Source organism: Paroedura picta, chromosome 7 (assembly GCF_049243985.1).
Source record: "Paroedura picta isolate Pp20150507F chromosome 7, Ppicta_v3.0, whole genome shotgun sequence".
NCBI classification, from domain to species: Eukaryota; Metazoa; Chordata; class Lepidosauria; order Squamata; family Gekkonidae; genus Paroedura; species Paroedura picta.
This window is the reverse complement of record NC_135375.1, coordinates 72,315,037-72,341,354: the sequence shown is the minus strand read 5'-3', so window position 1 is coordinate 72,341,354 and position 26,318 is coordinate 72,315,037. Positions and strand designations below refer to the sequence as shown.

The window sequence follows — 26,318 nt, the reverse complement described above, 5'->3', positions numbered from 1 at the left end:
AATTCAAGGGGATTTAAAAATTCTATCTGTTGCACAAATCTCAAGGTGGCATACATGGATTTCTAGATGGTCTCCCAGCCAAGTATTGATCTGAGCCAAGCTTCAGCAGTGCTTCACATGCCCTCAGACCACATCCTGGAAACAGCATATGAAGGCAAGAGAGAACTAGCAACTGGTGGTATCCCTCCCCTCAATTCCCTACTACCAGCCATATTAGACCTTTGGTTCAATCTGTCTCTGAACTAGGCAACACACAAATGAAACCATTTATTTGGCACTTTAGTGTCAGACAGATGTTACACCGGAGTTTAATGATGCAACCCAGTCTCCCCCCCCCCTTCCTCCATTATCTCAGAAGGAATACTCAGTCAAAGTTCATTTAAATGAAGTACTTGGAGCCCGTGGGAATCACTTACGTTGTCCTCCAAGGTTCCATTACATCCAGGTTGAGCTAACAAGAGTTTAACTATTTCAACATGTCCATGTTCACTTGCACACATCAAGGCAGTAGAGCCCTCGTCGTCCTGGATGTTGACATCTGCTCCACAGGCCAGCAAAGCTTTCACCATATCTATTCGGCCGTGGCTCACAGCAAGCATCAGTGCAGTTTGGCCAGCCTACGTACAGAAGAACAGGAAGTAATTCCATCTCAGTTCATTCTTTGGAACAAAGACTAGTGCAGGAGAGTCATGCACAGAATGGTGACAACAGTTACTCCTTCCCTCCCTCTCCGCTTGCCTACCCCTTCTTTCTCTTCCTTGCATTGCTCACCACTGCAAGTCTCTTCTCCTCTCCCTGCCCCCCCCAGACAATATTGGGTCTCCAAGGACCAGCACCAAAACTCCAGACAGGTTCATGGATGGGCATTGTGGTTTCTATGCCAATTCACCATGGCAATCAAGCTCCGGCAAGCCTTTTTCCTGCCTCTTTGCATGCAACAATATGGTTGGTGGTTGCCTTTTAATCACATACAAATAGTTTGGGGGATACAAGTGCAGATTTTTCTGCAAACCCAAGGAAAGCAAGATTTTCAGAGTTGTCATGGCTGACCCTGTTGCATTGATTTTCACTACCTGCAGGAAGGGCAGTAGTAGCCAACTTCTCTATGATATTCCCAAAGTAAGAAATAAACAAACAAAAAACGAGCCTATTAGAGAAACTCTGAGTAAAGGCAGACATAATGTCAAAAATATCCCCTCAGCTTCATATCCCAAACTATGGCTATACCCTGCAAATCAAATGGCAGCTCAGCCATCAGCCTTGCCCATAAACCATGCTTCAGGCAGGGTGTCTACCTCTTATCTGCAAAACCATCAAACACATTCCTTTGTTATCAGTTCACATGACTGAAAAAAACACCTTTAATAAAAATACAAAACAAGGAATGGGGCTCCTTGAAGATAACATGGTTGTGTACAGCCATGTTCTGCTTGCAATTTACCGAATCATGTTGTTCTGAGTTTAGCTTGGAAGAGGAACAGTGGAGTTTGGACTAAACACAATGATAATGGTCCTTCCAGACCAGCCCCACTGCTTTAAGGCTGCCTGTTTCCCCCCTTAGAATTGAGTGAGCAGTAGAGGTCAAATTCTGTTAACAAAACAAACTACAAATGGAGCATGCTGCTAGTTATGAATGAATTCATTCATTGTCTCCAGAAGATACAGAGAGAAAACTAGGGAGCTATGAATGAAATTTGCAGATTTACATTTTCTCCCAAGAGTCTGTTTTAGAAGTAACAATAAAAAATACATATATAAAGCAAATCAGAGACTACTAACCTGCTGGCACTTACTATGAATTCAGCATTTGGTTATAATTAATATAATTACGGTGTTCTAAAAATAATTTCAAGTATTACAGTATCTCAGTGAGATGTACAAGTCAGGGTAATTACTTTAGCTATTATAATAACATGGGCACCAAGACAAAAAAGCAATTGAAAAACCAATCTAATAAAGTGGAATGGAATTAAAACTAATCCTAGAGGCAGTCTCCTGGGCATCAGACCACACCTACAACCAGCCCTGAGTTAGGAAAGTCTATCGATTGATCGGAATGTCTTGCATTCAGCAGTACCAACCTGACTGGCTTTAGCATTCACATCCCCACCGGCAAAGAGCTCTTCCACTATTCTCATGTCTTTCTCAGCCTCCACAGCTGCCAGAGCTGCCAGCATAATGGGGGTATACCCAGCCTTGTTCTGGTGATTTACATTGCAGACATCTGCAGAGAGACAGAGGAGAGTCTCGTCAGGAAGTTGGAAGCCCAGAAGCACCAATTGTGCAAAATAACTGAATAAACCGCTATTAGAGCAGCCTTTTGGATTCACAGCAATTGTTTAGCATAATGAAGATGATTCAGAAGAACTTCCAAAGGGGAAAGGGGAGGGGAGCACAATCTCAAGCCAAGTAAAGAAACAACTCTCTTTATTGTATGCATGGAGCTGCACTGAGGGCACAAAGCCATGTTTCAGGCAACTGCTAAGGCAATCATTAAATTTTAAAGCAACAATTTAACAATTCTATGAACCTACCTTCAGACAGAATCAATTTTTCAGCTAAAATCTCAAGCATGCACAGGGAAAGCTTCAGATTTGTACAGGAAAACAACAAAACCGTGACATGCTGGCTGAAACCTACAAGTTTTGCCCTCACTTAAGAACATGCACACAAAGGACTGCATAATTGTTTTAACAACATTTCTGGCATGTCTGGAACATTCAGAAAATGCTTGCCAATTAAATGGCTTCCGATGTTGAATGAAATCAAATGCATTCAGTTTCTGCTTAAGTGCCAGAAGCCAGTGATGCTGATGCTTTTGTTCAACCCTAGCATATCAGTTCCCCATAATTTTAACAGAGAGACCCCACTGGGCCTACTAATTTGCTATCGAGGAGGCTGGAATGTGCTTTTTCTATCTATTTAAAATAATATTGGGGTGGAAGTAGCTTGCATACTTCAGTAAAATGCCACGCATAGCAAAATCCACTTTAACAAAACCTACATGTATTGCTCAATAGAGGAGTATTCGGAAGTGGCAGATAGGCTGGAATGGATAACAAAGGAAGGAGAGAAGGGAGAATTGCTTACATTTGCATCGCCAAAGGGGTGATAGCTGATCAAACTAATCTGGATCTAAATAAGCACCTCCAAAAATCCAGTTGATTTAACTAATCTGTAGTCAGCTACCTATTATAGCAAGCTGAGGTGGTGGACATTTTGGGATTTTTAGAATAAATCACAGGCACCATCATGAAACGGCAGCCTAAGTGAGGGAGGTGCACCAACCACAAAACAGCTGCCACATGGAAACTAGAACCAATCACAAAACGTGAGCAGATTTCACAGAATATTGGGAGATTCCAAGTCAATGGCTACAATGGAAGCAGTTCATTCTGAAGATGGTTATGAAGCCTCCTGCCTCAGTGAGGTGAAGAAAGGCTCTATTCCTCTTTGCTCTGGGGAAAAAGGTAGTGGGTGCAAAAAAGCACAAAACCAAAAAACAAACAAACAAAAACCCAACTGGTCCTGGAGTGCTCATAGACACAATATTGATGATCATTATACTACACCTGTAAGATTTCAGGAACCAAGTGAACATGCAAGTGGAAGACATTAAAGCTCAAAGGTAATTCTCAAGTTTGCACAAGATTTTTAGAAAACTACTTAACTTGAAGACTCAATCAAGTGACCAGCAGTCAACTGGTTTATATAGCTAGAAGAGAGATACAGAATATGTTTCTCATATTTTATCTGCTTTCTAGTTATATAAGCTGAACATTTAAAAGTATTGCAAAACTTTCTAGCAGTTTCCAGATGCCTGGGTTCTATGGTTAAAATGAAATAAACATGATTTTAATGACTAGCTCTGGCAATTTTGTTTCTTAGATGGCATTCCAGGGTTGGTGATATCATGAGATTTCTATTCTATTCTTAAACAGAACAACATTCAGGACCTCCTAGATCAAAAGACCCCAAACTGGAATCAAAAGCCTGTCTAGAAGAATATGTGTGTTTCCACAGATATCTGAAGCAGCTAGTTAATCAGAACTTAGAAACAAAAGTGATACTAGTTCCCACAGATGAACTGAGAGGATGTCTGTGTAAGGAAGGGTAAAGATCACATTTCCCAGAACTTAACCTAATATTCATGGGTTATGGAGGTGTATGTAAAGATAAGATAAACAAAAATCACTAGGGAAGTCAACTTACTTGCATCCAAAAGCAGTTTCACAATTTCAAAGTTGGAGTGGGAGACACTATAATGTAGAGCTGTGTTACCGTTTCCATCTGCCATGTTGATCACATGTCTAAGGACTGCAGGAGAAACCTCATCAAAAGCAGTAATGTAGTCCCCAACCATTGCAGGAACAGCTGACTTTTGACTTGACACACGAAACCACTCATGTTGGATGGTATTTAAAGAAAATCTCTGCCAAAACCAAACAAGAGTTCACAGATTTACAATGGTGTATCTCATACTGACAGAATGTCCATCCCTTTATCTCTTAGAAACTCATAGTTTTGCCTCATAGTATTCTAGAAACATTTCATTATATTGAAATCACTTTGACCACTCTGTGATACTATATATAAGGCATTAGTGCATTCTTTATTAGGGACTGAAATTTTAGAACATCAGACTAGCATCTGGGGAAACCAGGTTTGAATCCACACTCTGCTAGGTAATTTGGGCAAGGCATACTCTACTTCACAGGGGAATTGTGAGGATAAAGTGAAGCGCAGGAAAGGAGAATGGCAGAAGCCATTTTAGTTTCCCACTGGGGGAAAAGGCATGGCATAAAGTTTTCATGCGTGAGTGTGCTGTAAGTAATGAAACCTAACTCTAGACAAGCCAGAAAAAGAAGTAAAGCAGCAATATATATGTCCCAGTGCATGAAATATTCATTTGTCCATGAAATCAATATCACCATTAGTCATATTTTGCTAGATTAGACTATGAAAATTAAGATCTGCTCTACCTCTGGAAGTCAGATAGGTGGGATTTTTCTGTAGTTGTCACCCATCTTGAATTGTCTAGTTTTTAGAATCCATGAACATTATGTGTAATTTCAACAAGATTAATTGTGGTTAGTTTAAAATGGTGCTCTCTAGCTGTTTCTATTTTTTAGACTTTTTTGAGAATTCAGTCTTAACCACAACAGTTGAATTGGTTTTTTGACAAACTGTTTGTCAACCTTCAGGTAGGGTTAGAAGATCTCCCAGAATTCCAAATTATTTCCAGACAGAGATCAATTCCCCTGGAGAAAAAGGCTGATTTTGAAGGTACATTTTCTGGGATTATACTCTACTTTGATCTCTTCCCAAAGGCCTTTCGCCCCCCCCCCCTCCAATATCAAGACATTTCCCAACTTGGAGCTGGCAATCTTAACTCCAGCTGTATAAACTATTATGCCGATATTTATCTGTGTTTTCACATTTGCTCATTAAACGTGCCATGAGCAGTCTGAAGTAAATGATATTTCAAAACACATGAGGCTGAAGTGCAGTACTAGCCAAACAGCTCTATTCTGCTTCTTTGCAGAGCAGGAAGCATACGTCAGTCCAACTCCAAAACAGAGAGACAGAAAGAACATTTACTTCTAAGTTTGGTAAGAGGCAAAGTGCATTCCAGACAGAGCGTAAACGTTGTACTTTCCTTAATCAAGTGGAATGCTAACTCCCGATCCCATGAGCTTCCCCATACAAATTAAGAGCACCAAGATCAAAAGTATGACACTGCAGATGGCAGGGCTGCTTTTAACGACCTGAATGCATTGTACATGTGTGGTCCTGAGAAGTCTGCTCCATGCACTGTGTTCAGGTTTTTTTTTTGGGGGGGGGGTTGCCTGCAGCAATCACCAGCATAGCAAAGTTAGGGAAGGCACGTGGGCTGAAGACTAAAATTAACACTGCAGAGGCAAAGCCACATTGTTCTAATTTAAAGGACTGAATACTTTGCTTTAGTATGTCAGCTCCTTGCTGCGTACAAAAGTAGCGTACCACATTCCAGAACAGTCCCTGGAGAGCTTTGGATTCAATCTACAGGAACGGCCAGGGGAACGGAAGGTGCCCACTATTCTCAAGGGTTTCCCTTCCATTGCCTGGCCACATATCGTATCACCTGATCAAGACCCCAAGAAACAGCAACTGTGTGTAAAGTGTAGATTTTCTTTGCTCTTTTAGGCAGCAGCTATATGAAACCACCAGTTCTTGTTTCTCTTGTGCACCCCAGCTCTGCATGCAACAAGTAATCAGGATTTGTATTTTATTTATGTATATTTATTATTATTTTTACAAAGTTGCATTGAACTTACTATTTCTTTACTCATCATTGCCTTTGGATCATCAATGCTGCTTTTAAGCATATGGCACGCAGACAACATCTTTTCACTCAACTCATATCTGAGGAAAGAAAAAAGGCAATTTTTGATGGTTGCAGGTGTTTTTCAAAACAAACACATACATTCCATTCATTCCAGTCATTATAATTAAATTTTGGAATTTTGGAACAACTGAGTAAAAGCCTTTCCATAACCTGACATTTCTGATGAAGTGTTACTGGATACATGGATGTGACTAACCCCATCAGCATAGACACAAGCCTTGTGAAGAGTCATGGAGTCCAGTTTTGCCACAGAGTAAGAAATATGGCTGAATCTGGATCAAGATGGATTAAAAATCTATCACTGGTTCCATGAGTGCATATTATTCTGTACAGTAAGGGTAACTTTTTCAAGGTCTACTCCAGTTATTCAAGCAATGTGTCATAATCTTAGGAATAATTTCTACAGTTTGTTTGGATGATGAAGGATGCTGCTATCAGTTGCACTGGATCAATTAGGAATTAATTCCAGTAGTGATGTATTTCTACAACTCAGAGTAATATATAAAATTATGCCAGCTAAACAACAATGGATGCTTTATTACAAATAATTATAAAAACATTTACGAAATGTGAAGACGATGCTGGTTGCTTTGATGGATGACCTCTGGTACCAGCTGGATAGGGGCAATTCAGCTATCCTCGTGATGTTAGATCTGCATTTTACATGGTTGACCACAAGCTGTTAGCCCACCACCTCACCGGGACCAGGATTTAGGGTCCAGCCCATCAGTGGCTGTGTGTGCTCCTTTCTCCGGAACCGGACACAGAGGGTGGCAGTGGGGGAGGAGCTGTCATGTCCCTGGCAGCTCTTTGTGCGGTTCCTCAAGGAGCGCTTCTCTTTCTCACCCTGTTTAACATCTATATGTGCCCTCTGGCCCAGCTGGTCCAGAGCTGTGGGCTCGGTTGTTACCAGTATGCAAATAACACCTAGCTCTATCTCCTGATGGGTGGCTGCCAAGACTCCCCTCCCCCCCTCACCGGTTGGGTAGGATGGGCTCAGATTAGGAAGCACAGTTACCCATCCTAGCCAGATTGTAGCTTAACATCTCGTCCTCAGCCAGGAATCTGGGTGTGATCCTGAATGCCTCCCTATCAATGGAGGCCAAGGTCACTGGATTAGCTGCATGATGTTTTTCCATCTGCACCAAGCAAGGCTATTAGCACCCAACTGTCCCTGGACTTCTTGGCCACAGTGATCCATGCAACAGTCACCTCCATGCTTTATTTCTGCAGCTCACTCTAGACTAGAGCACCAACAGAGCTATGAAAATCCCTTCAACTTAAATGGCAAAACATGCCCTGGACACCAATACCTTCATTTATACACTGAATAACAGTCATACATTGAACAAGATCCTGGTTTAATACACTACTGTCAGTGTGACTGTCTGAATGTAGTTCCTCCCCATGTAACAATCAAGCTAAAATTTCTATTGTGTGATAATGACAAAAAACTAAGGTCTTAATTTTTATTGGCAATTTTTATCTGGTCAGCCTCAGCCCCAAACCAAAAAGATGTAGACCCTTTTGAAAATTATACTAGTACCAATATTCAGAATATGGGTGAGTCTTGTGTTTTTATATATAACTTATTGTAGAGACATGTACCATACCTCTCACGGATTTCCACTTTTTCAGGTTCAGCCTCTTGAATCTGATGCTGTTCTTCCACATGGACAGACTTTATATCTTCATTTAGCCCTTGCTGTCCTTCTACCTTGATTAAGCTGCTGTTCTCCTCAATTTGAACATACCCGTTCCCATCACATTCATCATCAGACTCTGAAGAGGAACTTTCTTCTGAACTAGAATCATCACTCGATGTTGTTTCATACCTAGGCAAAAAGTATTTTCTATCAACACACTGTTGTTCAGTGCTAAGCAAGTGACTTGATGTATCAAATTCATATCACTTAAATAGTTTTGGTCTAATTGCTCATATAGTGTATGGATGATGGAAGGAATTATCTTCAAAAAAACGTAATTTTACGGTGTGCTTTAAAAGTATATTTCTGATAAAAGTTCATGATCATCTGAAGTGAAAACCACTCAATGAAGGAGTATCTATTGCATTAAAAAGCAACTGCCTGGATAAGTATCTAGGTTGCAGTATGAAGTCTTGGGTTTTTCCTCCTCCCACCCCTCAAATTTCATTATTTGGACCATTTTAACATTTGATACTTTGTTATTTACATCCTCTGCTGATACTAGATATGTCTCAACCTAGCACTTCACTTACCCTCCATTTATACCAACAAACTTAAGATTCTTCTTTGCATTCAAGTCTTTGTTCCCATCTTTCTTCTTCATGATTGACTTCAACATACTCTCATTTGAACATACTAGTAGGAAAAAAATGGCATGAGCGTACATTTAGTATAGGGTTTACACAATCTTGATGTATAGCTGGGCTTTCAGATCTTAAACACAATTTCCATTTAACCTACAGTTTTAAGAAGCACAGGTGCAGACAGCTGAAATCATATGCAAAAGAACAAATGCATCATATGCTACTTTCCCATACTTTGGAACCCAGTTGCTGGCCCCATGGATTTGGATCCATCTGTAAAAATGGAATCTGAGAATAAAACTTTAGATGTTTTTATTATTTTAACTATTGCTGACTGTGAACATTTTAAACTGTAAAGTGGTGGTATATAAGCCTAATAAACAGTAGTAATAATGATAATAAAATCTAGTGCAGAACTGAAACGTAAAAATAAGATCAACCAAACAAATATTTACATTGACTTGTACACAATACATAACATACTGATGCAACAATTCGTAAAAATGTAATTAGTTCCTTTTTCTTGACAAAGGGATCCTAATCAATTATATAAAAAGCCAAACTAAAATCTAATTAGTTTTCATGAATTCCATGAATAAAAAACATACATATCAACTTTGCCAAAACAGAATTATAGAGCTGGAAGGGGCCATATAGGCCATCTGGTTCAACCACCTGTTCAATGCAGGATCAGTCGAAAGCATCCAGGATAAGCATCATATGTATAGCTAATATTGATACATTTTCTTTGTTTTAAAGTACAGGAGGTATACTTTGGCTGCTGGAATAGCACTGAATTGGATTCTTTTACATTTAACACCATTAACTTTTACATTTAACACCGTTAAAATATTTAAAAAGAATTAGGGGATACAACCTGTTTTCTATGTGAATTGCAGTTGTGTTTTATGTTACAGTATTTATATCATTATGCAAGAAGAGATTTTGATCAAACCAATGATTATTTTGCAGACCAACACAGCAGCAGCAAAAGACAGGTCAACACAGACAGTTACCATAAAGTCCAGAGGCAAGCTGGTCATCCGTAAGATTAATTGGAGACAAAGTGTTGTCTTGGGAAGGTGAGGCTTTCTGGTCCAGTCCTGTGCCTACCATGGCTGCCTTCTCCTTGCTTGTGGTTCCAACTTCTGGTCCTAGTTTTGACACAGGAGAACTTGAAACTAAGCGAGAACTGCCAGCGTGGCCACGAGGGACATACAGCACATTATCTTCTGTTAGCGAAGAACACAAAGGATTACTAATTAAGGCTTTGAAAATTTTTTACTTAATATTTTTCTTTAGACAATATCAAATGTTTCATTTGCTGAACAACATTGCAAAGTTACTTATGTTAACACACATATTTGAAGCTGACTGGAAATAACTTTAAAATCAGTTCCAATTTGCATCTTCCTCTACAATTACACAATTCAGCTACTAGATTTTTATGCATGAGGTCCCTTTGAAATGTAGTGCTTTCAAACATGTATACGTTGCCTTTCTACTAGTATAGTCATGCCTTTTTGCTTCTGTACTCTTACTTCAATGTGGTTGAAACTTTAGGAATTCTACTCTATGGGATGAGTAGCTCATAGACACATAAGGTCACTAACATGCAATTCTATGGGGCAAAAGTCTTCTCAGACAAGACATGAGTTTGCATATCCTTATCCATGGTTCCTCTATATATTTGTGAAACAGCCTGGGGGGTGGGAGGTGTCTGGCTGTTGGAATAGGGCCAATCAGGGTGCAGCCAGCAATGCTGGCTGCACCTTGATTGGCCCTGCCCCTACAGCTCCCGCCCTCCTCCCTGGACACTAGCCACGTTCCTCTCAAACACACCAGAGACAGAGAGAGACACACAGAGCCCTGCCAGACTGCACACAACCCCTCATTCCCTCCTATTGCTCCTGCTGCGAGGGAGGCAGAGAGAGACACCGAGAGAGCTGCCCCAAGCTGCTGACAGAGACACAGAGAGAGCCACCCCTGCTCCGATGGAGTTAGAGACAGAGAGCTGCCCCAAACTGCACACCAGCCCTCCTTCCCTCCTACAAACCAGCCCTCATTATCTTCTCTGCCTTCTTCTACGAGGCACACCAAAGCACTCAAGTGGGAGAGGGAGAGGGAGACAGAGAGAGAGAGAAAGATCTGCACCTCCTGGTGTCCCCTGGGTCCTAGCGCCCATTGCATTCCTGCTTGCAATGGGCTTTCTGGCTAGTCATTCATATAACGTAACAGCTGTTCAATGGCCACTAATATTCCTTTTAAATAGAGGTAACAGAAGGGATTTCTATAATGGACCAATCATATTTGAATTGTACTTTTACATTTTAAAGTTTGAACTTTGAAGGAGACATATCACAGGTACACCCCTTCAGATAACAGTTCTCATGAAGAAGCAGACAGTTTAGTCACTGACATAACTGAATTTGGCTGGTGGAGTAGGATAGGAACAAAAAATGGCTAACGTACTTGCTGATTTGAATAGAGCATATACAAATATAATTCTCCTTGATGGCAAGATTCCCTCACATTCCCATAATACTGTCTATCAAGGAAAGAGAAAACATCCTACACTGTATATTTATACTTCCCCTCCACTTGCCTTTGAAGGAGGAAGTTTTTAATCAGAAAATTTGGCAGCGTGGACTTTGCAAGTTTTACTTGCATTTATCTTAACCAGAAGTAAAAAAAGGAGAGAGATTAGTTCTACATTTTAATATACGTTTTTCCGATAACATTTGAACTGAAACAACTGATGGGGGGAGACAATCAAAGAAGTACACTTAAATTGATTTTAATGAGTATTAAAAATCTTCAATGCCTAACAAATTCAAGCTAATGGTGGGGCTTGCGGCAAGCCTCAAGGTCTTGCATAAAAGACATAGTTAGCCCACAGTGACATTACAACTCCCAGAGAGCACTAAGAATATATACAGTAACCAGAATGAGCTCAGGGTCTATGGCCCCAAGAAAACAGAAGTGGTCTCAACTAGGGCCAGGGCTTTTTCAGCATTGGCCCCAGCCTGGTGGAAGGCTCTGTGTAGTGAGATCAGAGAACCCTCTGGTATTTTACATAATTCCCAAGGGTCTTGAAAACAGAGCTGTTCCGCCAAATGGCTGGCCTCTCTACCTGAAACCTTGTCTGGAAATCAAATAAGAAACCAGTCAGAGTACCACCTTGAAGTAACTTGCTTAAACACTGACTGAGCCCCCCCTCCCCCCCGAAAACTTTTGACTACAAGGAAGACACGGCATTTAACCTAATAATTAATTTTAAACCTTAAATTGATTAATTTAATTTATTTTATTGTTAAAATTTATCTGAATGTAATGTTTTAATTTTGACATTACCCACCATAAGCCTATAAGGAATAGCAGGCTATAACATCATCATCATCATCATCATCATCCTCCTCATCATTATTATATCATACAACTGGTTTTAATGGAAGTGGATGACCTAGGCTTCCTGCAGGCAGCCAACAGAAAACACCAAGAAGGGAAACAAGGAAAGAACATAGCAGGGAGAAGCTAACTATTGGCCTGTTAAATGCCACAGTGGAAGACCACCTGTCAGAATGTGAATTGTGGCCATATGCTATATGGCTGTCTTTAATATACATAGGCATGTACTGTACATAAAAACCATCTCCCCCAAAGTGGCAAGATAGCACAGATTCTAATGTGCCACACTGATAATACAGTTAAATTAATGTTTTGACTTCCTGTCTTCTCTCTTCTCAACATTATCACAACTATTTCTTTTTTTGCTTTACTTCTAGGCCTTTTATCATTATTCTGCATATATAAAGGATTATGCTACTGACTAAATATCTACACAGTCTCATCAACATTACAGAAGGCAGAATTCAATTGTCTGTGTTTCACAGTGGCAACTACTGCAGAGTAAAAGGTAGTCGAGATCTTATTTTTATCTGATTGAAATTAGCACATCTCCAGGAAGCAGGAAGGGAATCAGAACCATGTACACATTAGAGTTGATTAAACAGAAGAGTTAATGTGAATATCCCAGCTGTGAAGTACAGTTGTCCTAAAACAGTGAACCAGTTTTCTTGTGGAGAAAGAGTCCTTAGCCTCCAAGCTACACAGAAAGAGAAGTCTCCCAACAAGAAGCTATTATGCAAAGCAGGCTCTTCTTATTTTTCAATGTTAATCAATAAAAAAAGTCCTTGATACATTTTACTTCACACTTCCTTCCAAGGAACTCAGGATAGTAATATTCTTCTCTCCAATGTATCCTCATAGCAACCAGGGCAGAGAGAGTAGGAAAGTGACCGGCCCAAGTTCAACCAATATGATTCATAGTAGAGCAGTAGTTTGAGTGCAAGTATTCCAGTTTGAACCCAGCTGGTGTCATGACACTTAACTGCTATTAAATTGACATGTGACAATTTATAGCATGAAACAGAGGGGGGAGCCCATTTAACTTGTTCACTTATTGAACATTTTTGGGGTCCACTATATCTCACACACAGAGTAATGTACCAGAACAGAAATAAAATACATGATATTAAATGGGTAACTGAAATATAAAAGCACAAATGTTATCATGCTATCAAGCATATCTTCAGAAGAGTGTTTGGGGGGGGGGGCACATAAAACTTCATTTAGTCTGAGGAAGAGTGTTTGCACTCAAAAGCTCATGCCTTGAATAAACATTTGTTGGTCTTAACGGTGCTATTGGACTCTATTTTTGCCATAAAACTACTGTCACTGATGCTTCAACAGACTACACCACTATTTATTTTAGGGTCAATAATCAGTTTAAGGCTGAGCCCTATACAGAGAGAAGGAAATTTGTGTGAGGTCATTATGCATTTTTGAAAAGTCTAAAAAGTTCAAGAGAAGTAAGGCCATTGTATCAATGCAAGAACTGAGTAAAACAGCAGATGCTGCTCTAGCCTAAAATAACAAAAGTGATTTATCACACATGCATCTTACATTAAAAATGGTGGAAGGACAACTAGAACAAAATGATTCCTTAATATTTTGGCAAGAATTTGTAATGGCAGTCCTAATAAAATGCTTATATTAGTAGCTGAATCACTGGCTCAACTTGTGTCTGTCTACTCTAAACTCTCATTTCCATGCCTGACAGGAGGAGACAAAAGAGCTTATTAGTACCTGGTTAGAATTCCAAGTCAGTGGAGTGAAAATGCCTTTTAAGTACTTAATTCTTATTGTATTAGCATTATAGTCCTGAAACTCTCTACAAAATGACCTGCAAAATTTATGTACAAAGTACAGAATGAATTACATATAAAGAAATTATAATTCATTCAAATAATATTTAACCTGGATTGGGGGGGGGGGGAGGAACAGGAAGGGATAAAGATAATTCTAAAATCTATTTCTTATATAGTGGCAAAGTTTTGTTATATTGCCAGTACAATGTAGAATTCCTTGGATAATGCTTAAGTGACTTGTTTGTTAACTTAATAATGTTACTATGGTTTTACCTATGTTTTGATGTTGGTCAGTGACCCTAAATAAACTAATGAATGAACTAGCATGTCTACTACGGTTCTAACCACTTAGAGCAGCAGTGGATTTCAGATGTCTCCCTGTACTCTAGAACAAGTCTGCATCACCTGGGAATGCAGGTTTGGTTTTTAATTCTCTTACTTTCATACTACATTTGTATAATTGCACCCATGAGCATGTGAACACCCAACCATAATGAATCTGATCTAGTTTTCTGAAATAGAAACAAGAGTGCCTTGAGATAACATCACAGAGTAACCAGGATCCAAGATTACCAGCATTCACTTCAAATAAAACAAATTGTTGATTTTATACAAGTGACTACAGACCTGTTCTCAAAGAGCTTCCCACTCTCTGGGAATATGCTCAGATAGGGAGAGTGGCCTATATGGGATCTTTGTTCTAGACTGTGTAAAAGCGTAGCTCACCTTACTGAGATACAAGATTTTGCGCTGCTCTCCAAACATTTGCAGAACAAACAATGACAGAACATGTTATTATGTTCCCTATCCTGTGCATCAACATCAGTAATACTCACAACTGAAACCAGTTTTTCAGAACTTACCATAAAAAGCAAGCAACATTACAAAAGTGGAATATAGTCATGGAGATATTGCAGGCACAGGGAAACAATTGGAAGCATTCACGAAACAAAGTGAATTTGGGGCTCGTGGTAAAAGCTAATCTTCTTTAGAAATGCCTCCAGCCGTAGTTTTAGTCACTTCCTGCCATCAAGCAGGACCTGATCTCTAAAGATGTTAGCTATAAAAAGGTTTAATACTCAGGGAAACAAAATAGATGATAACCCAGTCACTGGGTATTTTTAGTCATATTAGGTATTCAAGCTTGCTACCACTCTTAATTTCAGTGTCGTCTACAGTATTAAGGCAGGGATCTCTTTCTCAGTCTTCAGTCCATTGAGAGGCAAAAAATGGCATAAGTAGTTTTGTGCACTGCATTTTTAAGACCCCCCCTTGCTTCATGCCCCCTTTTTAGGATCACCTCTGAGATATCACTAAGGTACAAGATTTTAAAAGGATTAACGTTCACTCAGCATACCTTTTGTAGCATTTCTGTCCGTGCACTGTTTAGGAACATCGAAGCAGCGCAACTCCTCAGTGCTTGCATATTTCATGACGGTGTTGATTGAAGAGAGGGTGCTGATGAGCTGAGAATTGAGAGAGCCAATTTGTGAATGAGGCTCTCCAAAAGCTTCTGCTAGCTCAGAGTAGTTTTCAGCAAGGAGCATCTGCTGCTCTTGAACCAGCTTCTGAACCCGCTCAATGTAGTGATCTAAGCCAGTCCTCATCTCAGGAAGAGGGAATGGATTGTCCAGCACCAGACCTCCTGATTCACACACAGATTCTTCCCCAACACCAATGCTTCTCGTGCTGGGGGGCACTACTGACACTGGAGGGGGGCCACAGGCAATGTTCCTCATTTTCAGGCCAACAAGATAGTTCTCATTAATACTGATCTGCCCCACTCCAGTATCTTTGGTCTTTGGCAGGGAAGGTTTTTCAAAGCCAGCTGTGGTTGAGAGCAGTGTTCCTACACCAATGGAACGAGTTTTAGGAGCGGTATTTATGTCCTTTACCCTACCATCTCCCACAGCCACAGTCCGCATCTCCACAGTAATGGTGTTTGTCTGTTTATCGTAAGTACTCAGCAAAGTGTTGGTGCTGGAGTCAGTGAAGGAAACCATTTCTGTGTTGGTAAACTGGTTGTCCTTTTCTAATACTGTATTGGTTCCCTGGGTAGCTGTACAAGGCACTGCCATGACTCCAGAATCCACTTTGCAACTAATTTCCGTGTTCGTGCTGCAGGACACAGTCGCTGCCGATGGACAGTCTGTCAGACAATCCCCACAGCCTATAGACCTCACTTCAACTTTCAGCTCTAACTTGTGCAAGCTTAGACTGTCCACAGACTCCTCAGTATTGACTCCAGTTTCGCAGCTGCTCATATCTGTTCCCACACTCTTGTTGCACATCTCAACAGATCTCCCAACACACTGGTTGCACATTTCTCTCCTCTCCTTTACAATCCACCAATTCATTGGCACATCTGGACCTACAGCTGCACTCTGTAATGTAGGCCTACAAGATACTCCAACATCACTCATCTGGAGACAGCTCCCTACACATGAATCAGTAACGTCCACGTGACCACCTACCATTTGGTCTCTTGTTTGTACCACTGCCTCCACTGCTCTGCTGAAGACAAGAGGCTGAGCCATCAGTCCTTTGTCCATTTTTTTCCTAGACCCAGCTGCCTGAAGCTCATGCTTTAATTTGGTCATCTCCCTGTCATGAGTTGTTTCCCTCAACTGAACCTCCAGCCGGTAGATTTTGTCCTTAAGGGCTTCAATTGTTTGGTGCTGGAGTTCTATTTCCCGCTCAGCCTCTGTAGACAGGCCGAGCATCCCCTCTGTCACACCTACACTAGAATCTTTAGTTTGGTTCTCTGTCCCTATTGCTACATCCCTGCACACTCTTAACGTTCGGTTATACACAACAACATCATTCATATTTTCCTCTGTACCCACAGCAACTGACTTCTTTTCTTTCATTACACTTTCACGGTTAGAAGGGGTATCATAATTGCTGTCCTGTATTTTCTTCTCTAAGGCTTGCATTTCAGCAGTCAGCTTCCTAAACTCTTCTACCTTTTCTGAGCTCTGCTCTACATTCCCCACATCTTCCTCACAATCTATATAAAGTTCCCCACCTTTCCTAACTGGAGAGAGCTGCTTCCACTGTTCTGCGTTTCCTGCACTGTAAGATCTCTTTCTGAAACAGCCAGTGTCATTCTGGTTGACTATTCTTTGGCTTTTGAGCTTTGCCATCATCTGCCTTTTCTCTTCCTGCAATACCGAAATTTTAACCTGAAGCACAGGAATGGTCTTCACTTGTTCCTCAAGTTCCTTGAGGTGTTTGAGTGCAATAGCCATTTGTTCCCTGATGTGTTGCAGGTGAACTGGGCTAACATTGGTCACCGGTGTTGATATACCTGAACTCAAAGGACTATGTCTGATGGAACTGCCCAGAGAGGATGTTAGATAAACATTATAGTCTCCATTTCCCTGATGCCCATTCTGAAACTGCTGTGACATCTGATTGAGCCCACTGGATCCAACAAAGGACGGAAGTGAGCTTGTAGAACCCATGGCTCCAAAACTGGAAAGCCTGGGCCTGCGGGCTTCTCCCGGGATCACCTGCATTGCAATCTTTTCCTGCTCCAGTCGTCTTCGTGTTTCCATTAGAGTTTTTGTGACATGAAGGTTGTGTCTAGGCAGCTGTGGTGAGGGAGGCAGCAGTTGTTTGCTTTCAGGGATGGTTAAAAAGTTTGGAGAAGCTTCAAAGGACAACGATGGTCTTGTGCAGACTGATGTTGCTGCTTGGTTTCGTGCTGCAAAGGTGGATGATGAATGTTTGTTTTCATCACTGTTGGATGAAGAAAGAGATTCATTTGATGTCCATCCACTGTACTGGACACCCGTATTTTTGCCAGTCACAAAAGTTGGTGTCAATTTCTTCTTTTTCTGAATGTTTAGTTTTTTTATAGTATTTCCTTTTTGAATATCTTCCACATATTTGAGAAAATCCAAGTCTAGCTGGTAACCATAAGGTGTTTCCACAAAATAAGGATCTTTCTGTTCTCTATCATCATCCCCACTCAGAGTATTTTCATCTTTTACTGTAAGGAGAGAAAAAGGAGGGAAAAAGGAAAAAAAGGTGAAAATCCTATAAGAAATTCATTTTAAACACTCTAACTGTGTTTATTCAGTGTTTGATGCTGGAGAATCTGTCAGATAAAACTTTATCTTGAATATTTTTTTTAGAACATACATACCATTTGAGTTTGTCAAACTTAAAATAGGCACACAACTCACATAAGCCACTAAACATCCCTCTCATTAAACTGCTGAAAGTACTTCAAGAAAATTCTGTATTACTACAGAATTACATGATGTTGTTTTACACATACCAGGGTTACCTGACAGGTCAAATAATAATAATACAGTATTACAATAAGCTTTAATATTGCTTAAAGGATTTCTAAGGGTTACAATAACAATTTCTCTTTAAATTTGGCAGTATTGTAACACTAGTAGCAGTTGTTTAACACAAAGCTGTTTAGAGTATAGCACAAAATCTAAAGAAGGAGTCGTTTACGCTTAGAAGCAGATTCGTGATTGTTTATGTGGCTTCTTTTATGTCTCTATGCTGTGTACAAGGGCATATTAAAAACTATGCAGCCAGACCCGTTTCCAGTGCAGTCTAAAATATCTCAGCTGAAAGAGAAACTACCAGCTCAGATGTCAGGACAGCCCAGCTTCCTGCAGACACCAGAGTCGCATGTCTGCACCAAAGCGATCTAAATAAAACGGCAGCAGATCTGCTCAGCCTCTGCAGGCAGAATATTTAGACCGGCTCTTGCTGCCTAACCTGCTTTTCCCGCCGACAGACAAAAAAGGTAAGAACTTCTGAACACCAGCACAAATGGTTTTCAGATTTTCAATTGCGTTACCTTAAAGTTTCTCTGCTTCTGACAAACACACTTCTGTCCAAAGTCTACAGGCCCTGGACTGTTCCCTGCAGACACGGCTTCATACGTCAACAACCTCTTAGCCTGAAAAATCCCTGTCTCTCAACTTTTTCCTTATGGGGTGATGAGAAATGCTCAGCATTAATGTAAATACAGGCAAGTCGTTCACAAGGTTTCATAGGCTGAGCCTTCTCCAATGACTGCACAGTTTTAGCTCGGACATGAACAGAGGGGGGAGAAATCTCTTTCTGCCACTCCTTTTCAGAACACACGTTTCTCTTAATAGAACGGCCTCTTAAAGGTGCAAGACCCTTCTCTTTTTCAATAATATTTTAACAAAACAGGCAACATTTAAAAGGTATTATATGCATTTTTTTACACTTTTCCAGATTGTCCTCAAGAGATTAGTGTTCAGACTGCCTTATAAACCAAGAATGTGCTATGCCTTCCCTTTATAGCAGGTTTTAGTGGGAGAACAATAGTTAAAGCAGGAATTTTACATTATGCTCAGCTAGTTCTCTCAAAAGTTTTCTGTTAAAGTTCTGTTAAGTCACAAAACAGTAGTTAATTCCTTGCCAGCATGGATTCCTTGGGGCTTTCCAACATAAACAGGCACAATTAAAAATTAAGATTTCATACAGGCAAGGATACCATCTCTAGTATCTCTGCATGCACTTTTGCAAACAGGACATATTTATATCCATACTAACTTCAGCATTACAGAACTTCCATATTATACTATTTACACTACTGTGTCAGGAAAAGGTAAACAGCTGTTGTTCTTTCTGTTTTGTACTCTGGCTAGCAATGAAGGAAGCAGTTTTGTTCCTTTGCACTGAACAAGTGATGGTATTCTAGGAAGACAGAAGTGGCTACATTCTACTCACAACTATGGATTTTTGGAATCACTCATTAGAAAGTGTAGTAAACTAGTATAAGATCTTCTAGTCTTAATTTCACCTAGCCAAGGAGGATAACATCCAGCAGTAAAATGCTAGCACAAACTCCAACTAAAATAATACTAAGGAACATTACAGCTGAACACTGCTTGCTTGTAAGTTGACCAAATAGATTTAGTGCCATGAGAATGTGGGTTAGAGCTGTCAACCAGTCATTAGTTTACTGAACTGACAAGTAGAACCACATTCTGGCAGGCAACCACCTCCATCCCTTGATGCACAGAACACCCTGCTATAGCCTCTAATTTCTGCAACAAAAGTTTTTACCTCCATCTGCCCCAAAAGGGCTTACTCCAAGTTTCTTTGGGTCTCTAAAAATAAAGGTCCTGAATCGTGATCACATAACCCCTTTGATAATAACTTATCGTAGGACAACTGCTTCTTGCAGGGGAGGGGCTAAAATAAGGTAGTCACCCCTTCCAATCACATATCTCCATTCTAGGGAAGCAGGGTAACTTTTGAGGGTTTTTGTTTTAATTAACCCTGTGAAAGTTAGCAGGAGTTCTATATTTTTGTTTTGTGCTTAAAGGCAGAGTACACAGGCAGCATCCCTGCCTCCCCTTGAGAATTTTTAAAAAGAGCCTATAGGAGCATCCCTTTCTGAAAAGCTGCAAAGTATACAGCAGAGCAGGCAGTCGTGTTGTCAGGATTCTACCACTGGCCTGGGCTGCCCAGCTCACCTTGGTCTTTCCAACTCCATATGCCTTTTAAGCTTCTATTGCAGGGGTAGTCAAACTGCGGCCATCCAGTTGTCCATGGACTACAATTCCCATGAGCCCCTGCCAGCAAACACTGGCAGGGGCTCATAGGAATTGTAGTCCATCGACATCTGGAGGGCCGCAGTCTGACCACCCCTGCTCTATTGTTACAGCAGCCATTAACTGTTCCCAAGAAGTTTACAAGATGCACAATTATAACATCTTAGATGTGGTGGCAAGAGGTGGCAGCAGCCTATGGGATGGTCTGTCTGCTCTCCAGATATTGCACTTGCTCCTTTTCCCTCCTTCACACAGCCCATGGCAAGGGCAGGAGAACTACTATGCCTGTGGAAAAATGCTCCATTAAATGATGTTAATTTCCCTAACGGTGGAAGGTTATAACAACATGCCCTGAGTTTTGCTTGGCTTTGGACAGGAAAGAGTTCATTTCTCCACTTGTGATTTTTCTTGCCACACTGAGAAACCATGCACTAAATCATTTTTATATCCATTTTTTCTGCCCTCATCAGGGTCATCAAGTCAGATTAAAAGCATACGTAATAGAAACACACCCTAAAAGCTTCAAAACCAAAACATATCATTCTAATAATTAAAACCAAATTAAAATACACATACATAAAGACATAAATCAAATACAAGGCAGGAAAAAGAGATCACGGAGGGAGTGCCAGGCAAAACAAAAAAAGTCTCCACCCACTGGCAGAAGATAGTAACCAAAGTGGACAGGCAAGAAGATTCCAGAGTTTTGGTGCCATGACTAAAAAGGCCCTCTCCCAGGCTGCAACCAATCTAACCTCCAAAGGTGGAAGCACCTGGAGCTGGGCCTAAGATGAGGCTGGGAAGGTTTGTAAGGGCGTAGGAGGTCCTTTAGACAACTGGTTCCAAGCCATATAGGTCAACATGAGCACCATGAATTAAAACAAACAGAAGATGGGCCAAGACTGGAACAATATGGTCCCCTACAACCAACTCCAGTCAGCATTCTGCACTAATTGAAGTTTCCAAACACTTTTCAAGGACAGTCCCATGTACAGTATATCCCATTAATCCAGATGTAAGCAGGTTAGGCAGATGTTTTCTGCTGGCTAACATGATGAACACCAGGAAGACCGTCCTGCTTCTTCTCTTTGTGGCTAACCTGTTGAAGCTGGTAAAAGGCACTCCTGGCTACAGCTTCTATCTGCTTACCTGGCCATAGGCCTTAGATCCAAGAGCACCCCCGGACTAATGATTTGTTTAACAGGAGTGCAACCCCATCTAAAATGGGTGCCACCTTAAATCCCAGGTCAGACTTCCACTCAATAGTGGCACTTCCATCTTGTTGGGATTAGGGTTTAGTTAGTTCGTTCCTTGATTGGATTTATATACCGCTGCTCCCAGCAAGCTGGCTCGCAGAGGTTCACAATCACATAGCATACAATATCCAATTCTATAAAACCCGCAGCAAACCACTGGAGTCAGTCCAGATATCGGGCCAGATGTCAATGTTGGTGATGTTGGTAACAAGGGGTAGCTTACCCAATGGCTCAGGGCACAGTCTACCGTGCCCAGGAGCCATTAGCTTATATCCTACTCCAAAGCTGTCTCCAGGCACTGAGTTTCTACAGCCTTCCTGGGATCAGGCAGAAATGTGACACTGAGCTGAGTGTCATTCACATACTGGTGCCAATACAGCCTAAATCTTGGGATGACCTTACCCAGCGGTTTCATGTGTTTGTTTAAAAGCACAATGGAAAACATTTGATTTGCCCTGTGTGTTCCTCTACTGTTGCTCTAGCCATCTCCCTCATATTTTATGGTCTACAACCCCTTAGTAAATCAAGGGGTTATCTGGGCTCAAATATGTTAGAGAGAGGGTACCTAGCTGTGATCGAGTCAACTACCTGGATTTCCTCTTTCTAGAAGTCAATCAAGGCATCAACAGGAGCACCAACTGTATCTACAGTGAGTCTAAAGCAGGTAAATGTAAAAAAGATAAGACAGATCAATCACTTAATTCAGTAGTCAGCTCCTGTGTCAGGACACTCAGATGAGTCCTGAAGCCTAATCTGCTACGCTGTGAGCCTCATACAGCTGCCATCTTTTAAAACACATTTTAGAAAAGTCTGCTGCATGTGTAGAGAGCAAGACAACCATGTCTCCTGCCTCTCTTTGCACAACAGAACAACAGCAAGCCAAAGACACTCAGTGGTAGAAAGAATTATTCCTTGGCTCTGAGTTGTCACTTGTGCCCTGCAATGGACTCCTGATATTTGGCTCGCATTTTCTGTCACCAGTGACATCATAGCTCTGGTTCCTCTTCCTTGCACCCCCTGAGTCCTGTCTTATGGCTTTGTGGGTGGGTGTACCTGTGGGACTGAGTGAGGACTTTACGGCTGAATTCAGTGAGGTCCTCACTGCCACCCATCCCCATCAAGCTAGGGAGTCCTGTTTGTCCTCTGAACAGACAACATGGGGCAAGGGGGTGGTCTGTGAGTTCTCACTGTCCCACCCAACAAGGAAGTTGGGTGGGGAGGAGTGCCCCCCCCAGCTGGCAATGAGGGAGCCAGATAGCTACAGCTGTAATGGGAGGGGGGATTGGCTGGGAGATGTAGCAGCCTGACAGTGGCAGCAATGGTGGTAGGGCTTCTCCCCATGAGTACTGCTGGTTCTGGCTTGTATTCTGTAATAATGAAAAACAGTATCTTTTAATCGTATAAATGCAGCATATAAAATCAGAACCTGTTGTCATATTTAAGTATACCTGTTTTGGGACTTGCTGCTACTTTCCTTAACACAACTAGAGAAAGTGTTTCTTTCAGTTTGTCCAGAACTGAAATTTGGAGCTATTATTATTGCATTCTCTTTTATTTTCCACTTTGTTTAAATGCTTCATAGGTTATAAAGGTTCTTAACCCATTTCTTACATTTTAGGGGTTTATTTTTAGCAGTCAACATATCAGGTTAACTATAAATTTGTTTTTGCAAGAATGCTGACATTCTGTTTCCTACAGGATCAATAAACTCATATGTCACCACTCTTCCTGAAATGTGTTTAGATAAATATTGTTTCAAAGTGTAGCTATATACACATTACACCACATGTAATGAACAATGCACCATTTGTTTGATTAAATAATGCAGCAACAGCTGTCATGGGAAGCCATACAGACATTATTCCTTAGATTTGTATTCTGCATATTCTAAGACACCCAACCAATTCTCTTGTAGCAGCTCAGGTGATTTGTAGAAAACGTGTAGATTTTATTAACTTAGGCAGATTGTGAGTGGGTGGGCAGGAAGGGATGTGCCAGTGTTTGGCTTTTATGGCCCTTCCTTGCATTCCCAAGGGAATTGCTGATCACCACTGTGGGATGGTAAGTGAATTTCCTCCAGGCCAGGCTGGATTCAGGACATTTTTGGTGCTGGTGGGGGATCACCTGGGCATGAAATTGGGGTCACTGTGAGTGGGCAGGTAGTTGTGAGTTCCTGCACTGTGAAGGGGGTGGACTAGATGACCCTGGAGGACTCTTTGAACTCTATGATTCTATGAAAACTAATTTTTTGTGTTAATTGGCATATTGCTTTCCTTGCTCAGTAGAACAAGAACAACCCTACAAGGAGATTGGGTAATGCCCATTCACGGCAAGTGTCTACTGCTACTCTGTAAAAGATGACTTCAGTTTGTGGGCATTTAGGATCATGATCCCTGCCTCTGTATATGAGCCTAACAAAAACAGTTTTTTTCCTAAACAACAGGAAAAGGGATTTCATTGATGGGCTGCACAGGTATAGCGGGGGGGGGGGTCCTTTTCTTAGGGATAACTCCTTTAATTTGCTCATTCAGTGTTCTCTTGAACCAGTGGCTGACATCACCCCCAAAAGAACTTTCCTAGGGGCAACTCTTTTAAGGGTCTGTAACGTGAACCCCCCCACCAGTCCAATCTGCATACAACTTATAGGGTATATTAGAGGGCATCCTAGGGAGGTCCACTACACATATGATGCCTCTAGCTTGCACAGGGTCCATTCTATACACTCCAGAACCTTCACCTGACATCTCCCCAAAGTCACTTCCCTGGGGACACCTTGTCTGGAGAACTGTAACTTGAATCCCTCCCATGTCCAAATTTCATAAAATTTGCCAGACAGGTAGAGAAGCATCAGCTGAAGATGCTCCACTATCTTGAGGAGTCCAGGGAGCACCGCACCACTTCCCAAATTCTTTGAACTAGTTCCGTTTGGCAGAGCAGCTGGGTTATCCCAGTGCCCATCCCTGCTTCCATGTTCTCCAACTGTAATTTCCCTTACGGAGGGCAATATTTGCCTGTATTTCAATGCAAGACTTTCAAATCTTCAGTCACTGTTTACCAATCTAAATTAATGCAAATGTTCAGGTTGGAGCCAAGGGAGGCATCTCAAACTGGTGTGAGTCAGCGAGATTACAGTAGAACTCTGTCAACCTGGGATTTCATGATACACAACACTGCAGAAGGATTAATGAAAAAGAACAAAATCTTCCAAGTTATACACAAGACCTATTTAGTCACTACTCTTTATAGTTTGTGCTGATACCTTTCCTATAGCCTCTCACATTGATACCTTTCCTATAGCTTCTCACCAGGTTTCTCGCCAAATTAGAAGAGGTGAAAACAATTTGTCAAGAGCAGTGAAACCATATTCTTAGAGTACCAAATAAGAACAGATGGCCTATCACTTAGCAAGAACAACTTTTGTGGAACATCGTATTTATCTCCCTCATGGAGACAGCTCTCAATTCCTAAAAATACCACTGTTCCTAGAAGCAAGAAGTAATAACTAATACAAAAATTGCTCCTTCCTAGGAAGTAGTGAAGTTCATATAAGCATGTAACCAGGTCAGTAATTTGAATTATTTTATAACAGAGCCCACTCTCCCCTTCACTTTGAAAAGTAGGTGGGAAAAGTTTACCCCTCACCAGTTTAGCTGTGTTACAACTTTTGGCTATTACAGCAGCCAGTCCTTCCTTACCGTAAAGAAAACGCAAAGAAAAAATCCAGCTCACAGATCAATGTCTTTTATGTCTACCTGTTTAGCCAATCTCCTGCACCCCAAAACATCCACTTCCCGACAACTTTAAGGAACGCATACACTTCAAGAAATGCTTTAGAGCAGAAACATTTTATCTGTATCACTGCATTCCAAGTTTTTGGAAAATACATTTCTCCACATGTTTCATGCCAAGACCTTGCTGTATCCAAGTGCAAATATCATTCCATGCTCCTGTTTTCAAGTTGAGAATCACCCCACCCCACAGACACAATAAGCATGCAGACAGGGGGGAAAATTCATAGAGGAAATTAGTTGTGTTATGCAAGTGAAATCCCAGCTGAAAAACAACACATTTATCCACAGCAGAGGTAAACTAAAAATAGAGACTTTCCTCAGGCATTAGCCTAACAGAGTGCTACTTTGTCTGAGAGAACACTGGTATCCTTATGTTAAAAGTCACAGTGGCAGAAGTAATAACCCAGAGACGTCAACCTAGGTAGGAGAAGCTGAGTTCCATTTGGATAGGTAAAACACATGTATGAATTTAAAGGTTATCTAACGCTTAATCCCCTTCCCCAGTCCTTCCACATTCTGCCCTCTTTTACTTACCATTCTATGAAGAAGAAAATCCAGACTAGTGCAATGTTTTGTTTGCAGGAAGTATGAAGCATACTTTCCTCAGCCTTAAAGGGGATATGTTCTCCTTGACACATAAGCAGGCAAGAAGCCCAGGGGTTGTTACAGAGAATTTATTTATACTCATTTGGAATTTCCTGACAAAACCGTCTTCTGCCTGCCAGACTCAGCTAGTGGAGTTCTCAGGACCATTCCACCCCCCCCCCCCATCCAGTACAAAATAATCAAGCACAGAAATGACCACAGCTCTACGTCT

The 26,318-nt window shown here is 41.1% G+C and overlaps 1 protein-coding gene and 1 long non-coding RNA gene across 6 annotated transcripts in view; one reads left to right on the top strand and one right to left on the bottom strand.

The window, feature by feature from the left end:
- The window catches only part of KANK1 (KN motif and ankyrin repeat domains 1), a 123,051-nt gene that overhangs the window by 5,668 nt on the left and 91,065 nt on the right, over nt 1-26,318 (bottom strand). For 3 of the 5 annotated variants that reach the window (XM_077344887.1, XM_077344884.1, XM_077344885.1), the window contains 8 exons: nt 15,246-17,885; nt 9,695-9,910; nt 8,628-8,730; nt 8,002-8,223; nt 6,318-6,405; nt 4,213-4,432; nt 2,082-2,224; nt 417-617 (listed from right to left, as the gene is read on the bottom strand). In XM_077344887.1, coding sequence (XP_077201002.1) covers nt 417-617; nt 2,082-2,224; nt 4,213-4,432; nt 6,318-6,405; nt 8,002-8,223; nt 8,628-8,730; nt 9,695-9,910; nt 15,246-17,448 — 3,396 coding nt within the window. In that variant the 5' untranslated portion in view covers nt 17,449-17,885. Of the gene's footprint in view, nt 1-416; nt 618-2,081; nt 2,225-4,212; nt 4,433-6,317; nt 6,406-8,001; nt 8,224-8,627; nt 8,731-9,694; nt 9,911-15,245; nt 17,886-18,719; nt 18,951-26,318 lie in introns of those variants that run through there. The other 2 variants (XM_077344888.1, XM_077344886.1) reach the window with 2 other exon arrangements.
- LOC143841109 (uncharacterized) overlaps nt 18,514-26,318 on the top strand; it is a 71,147-nt gene continuing 63,342 nt past the window's right edge. The window contains exon 1 of the long non-coding RNA XR_013232563.1: nt 18,514-18,665. This is a non-coding gene — a long non-coding RNA (uncharacterized LOC143841109). The remainder of the gene's footprint in view (nt 18,666-26,318) is intronic.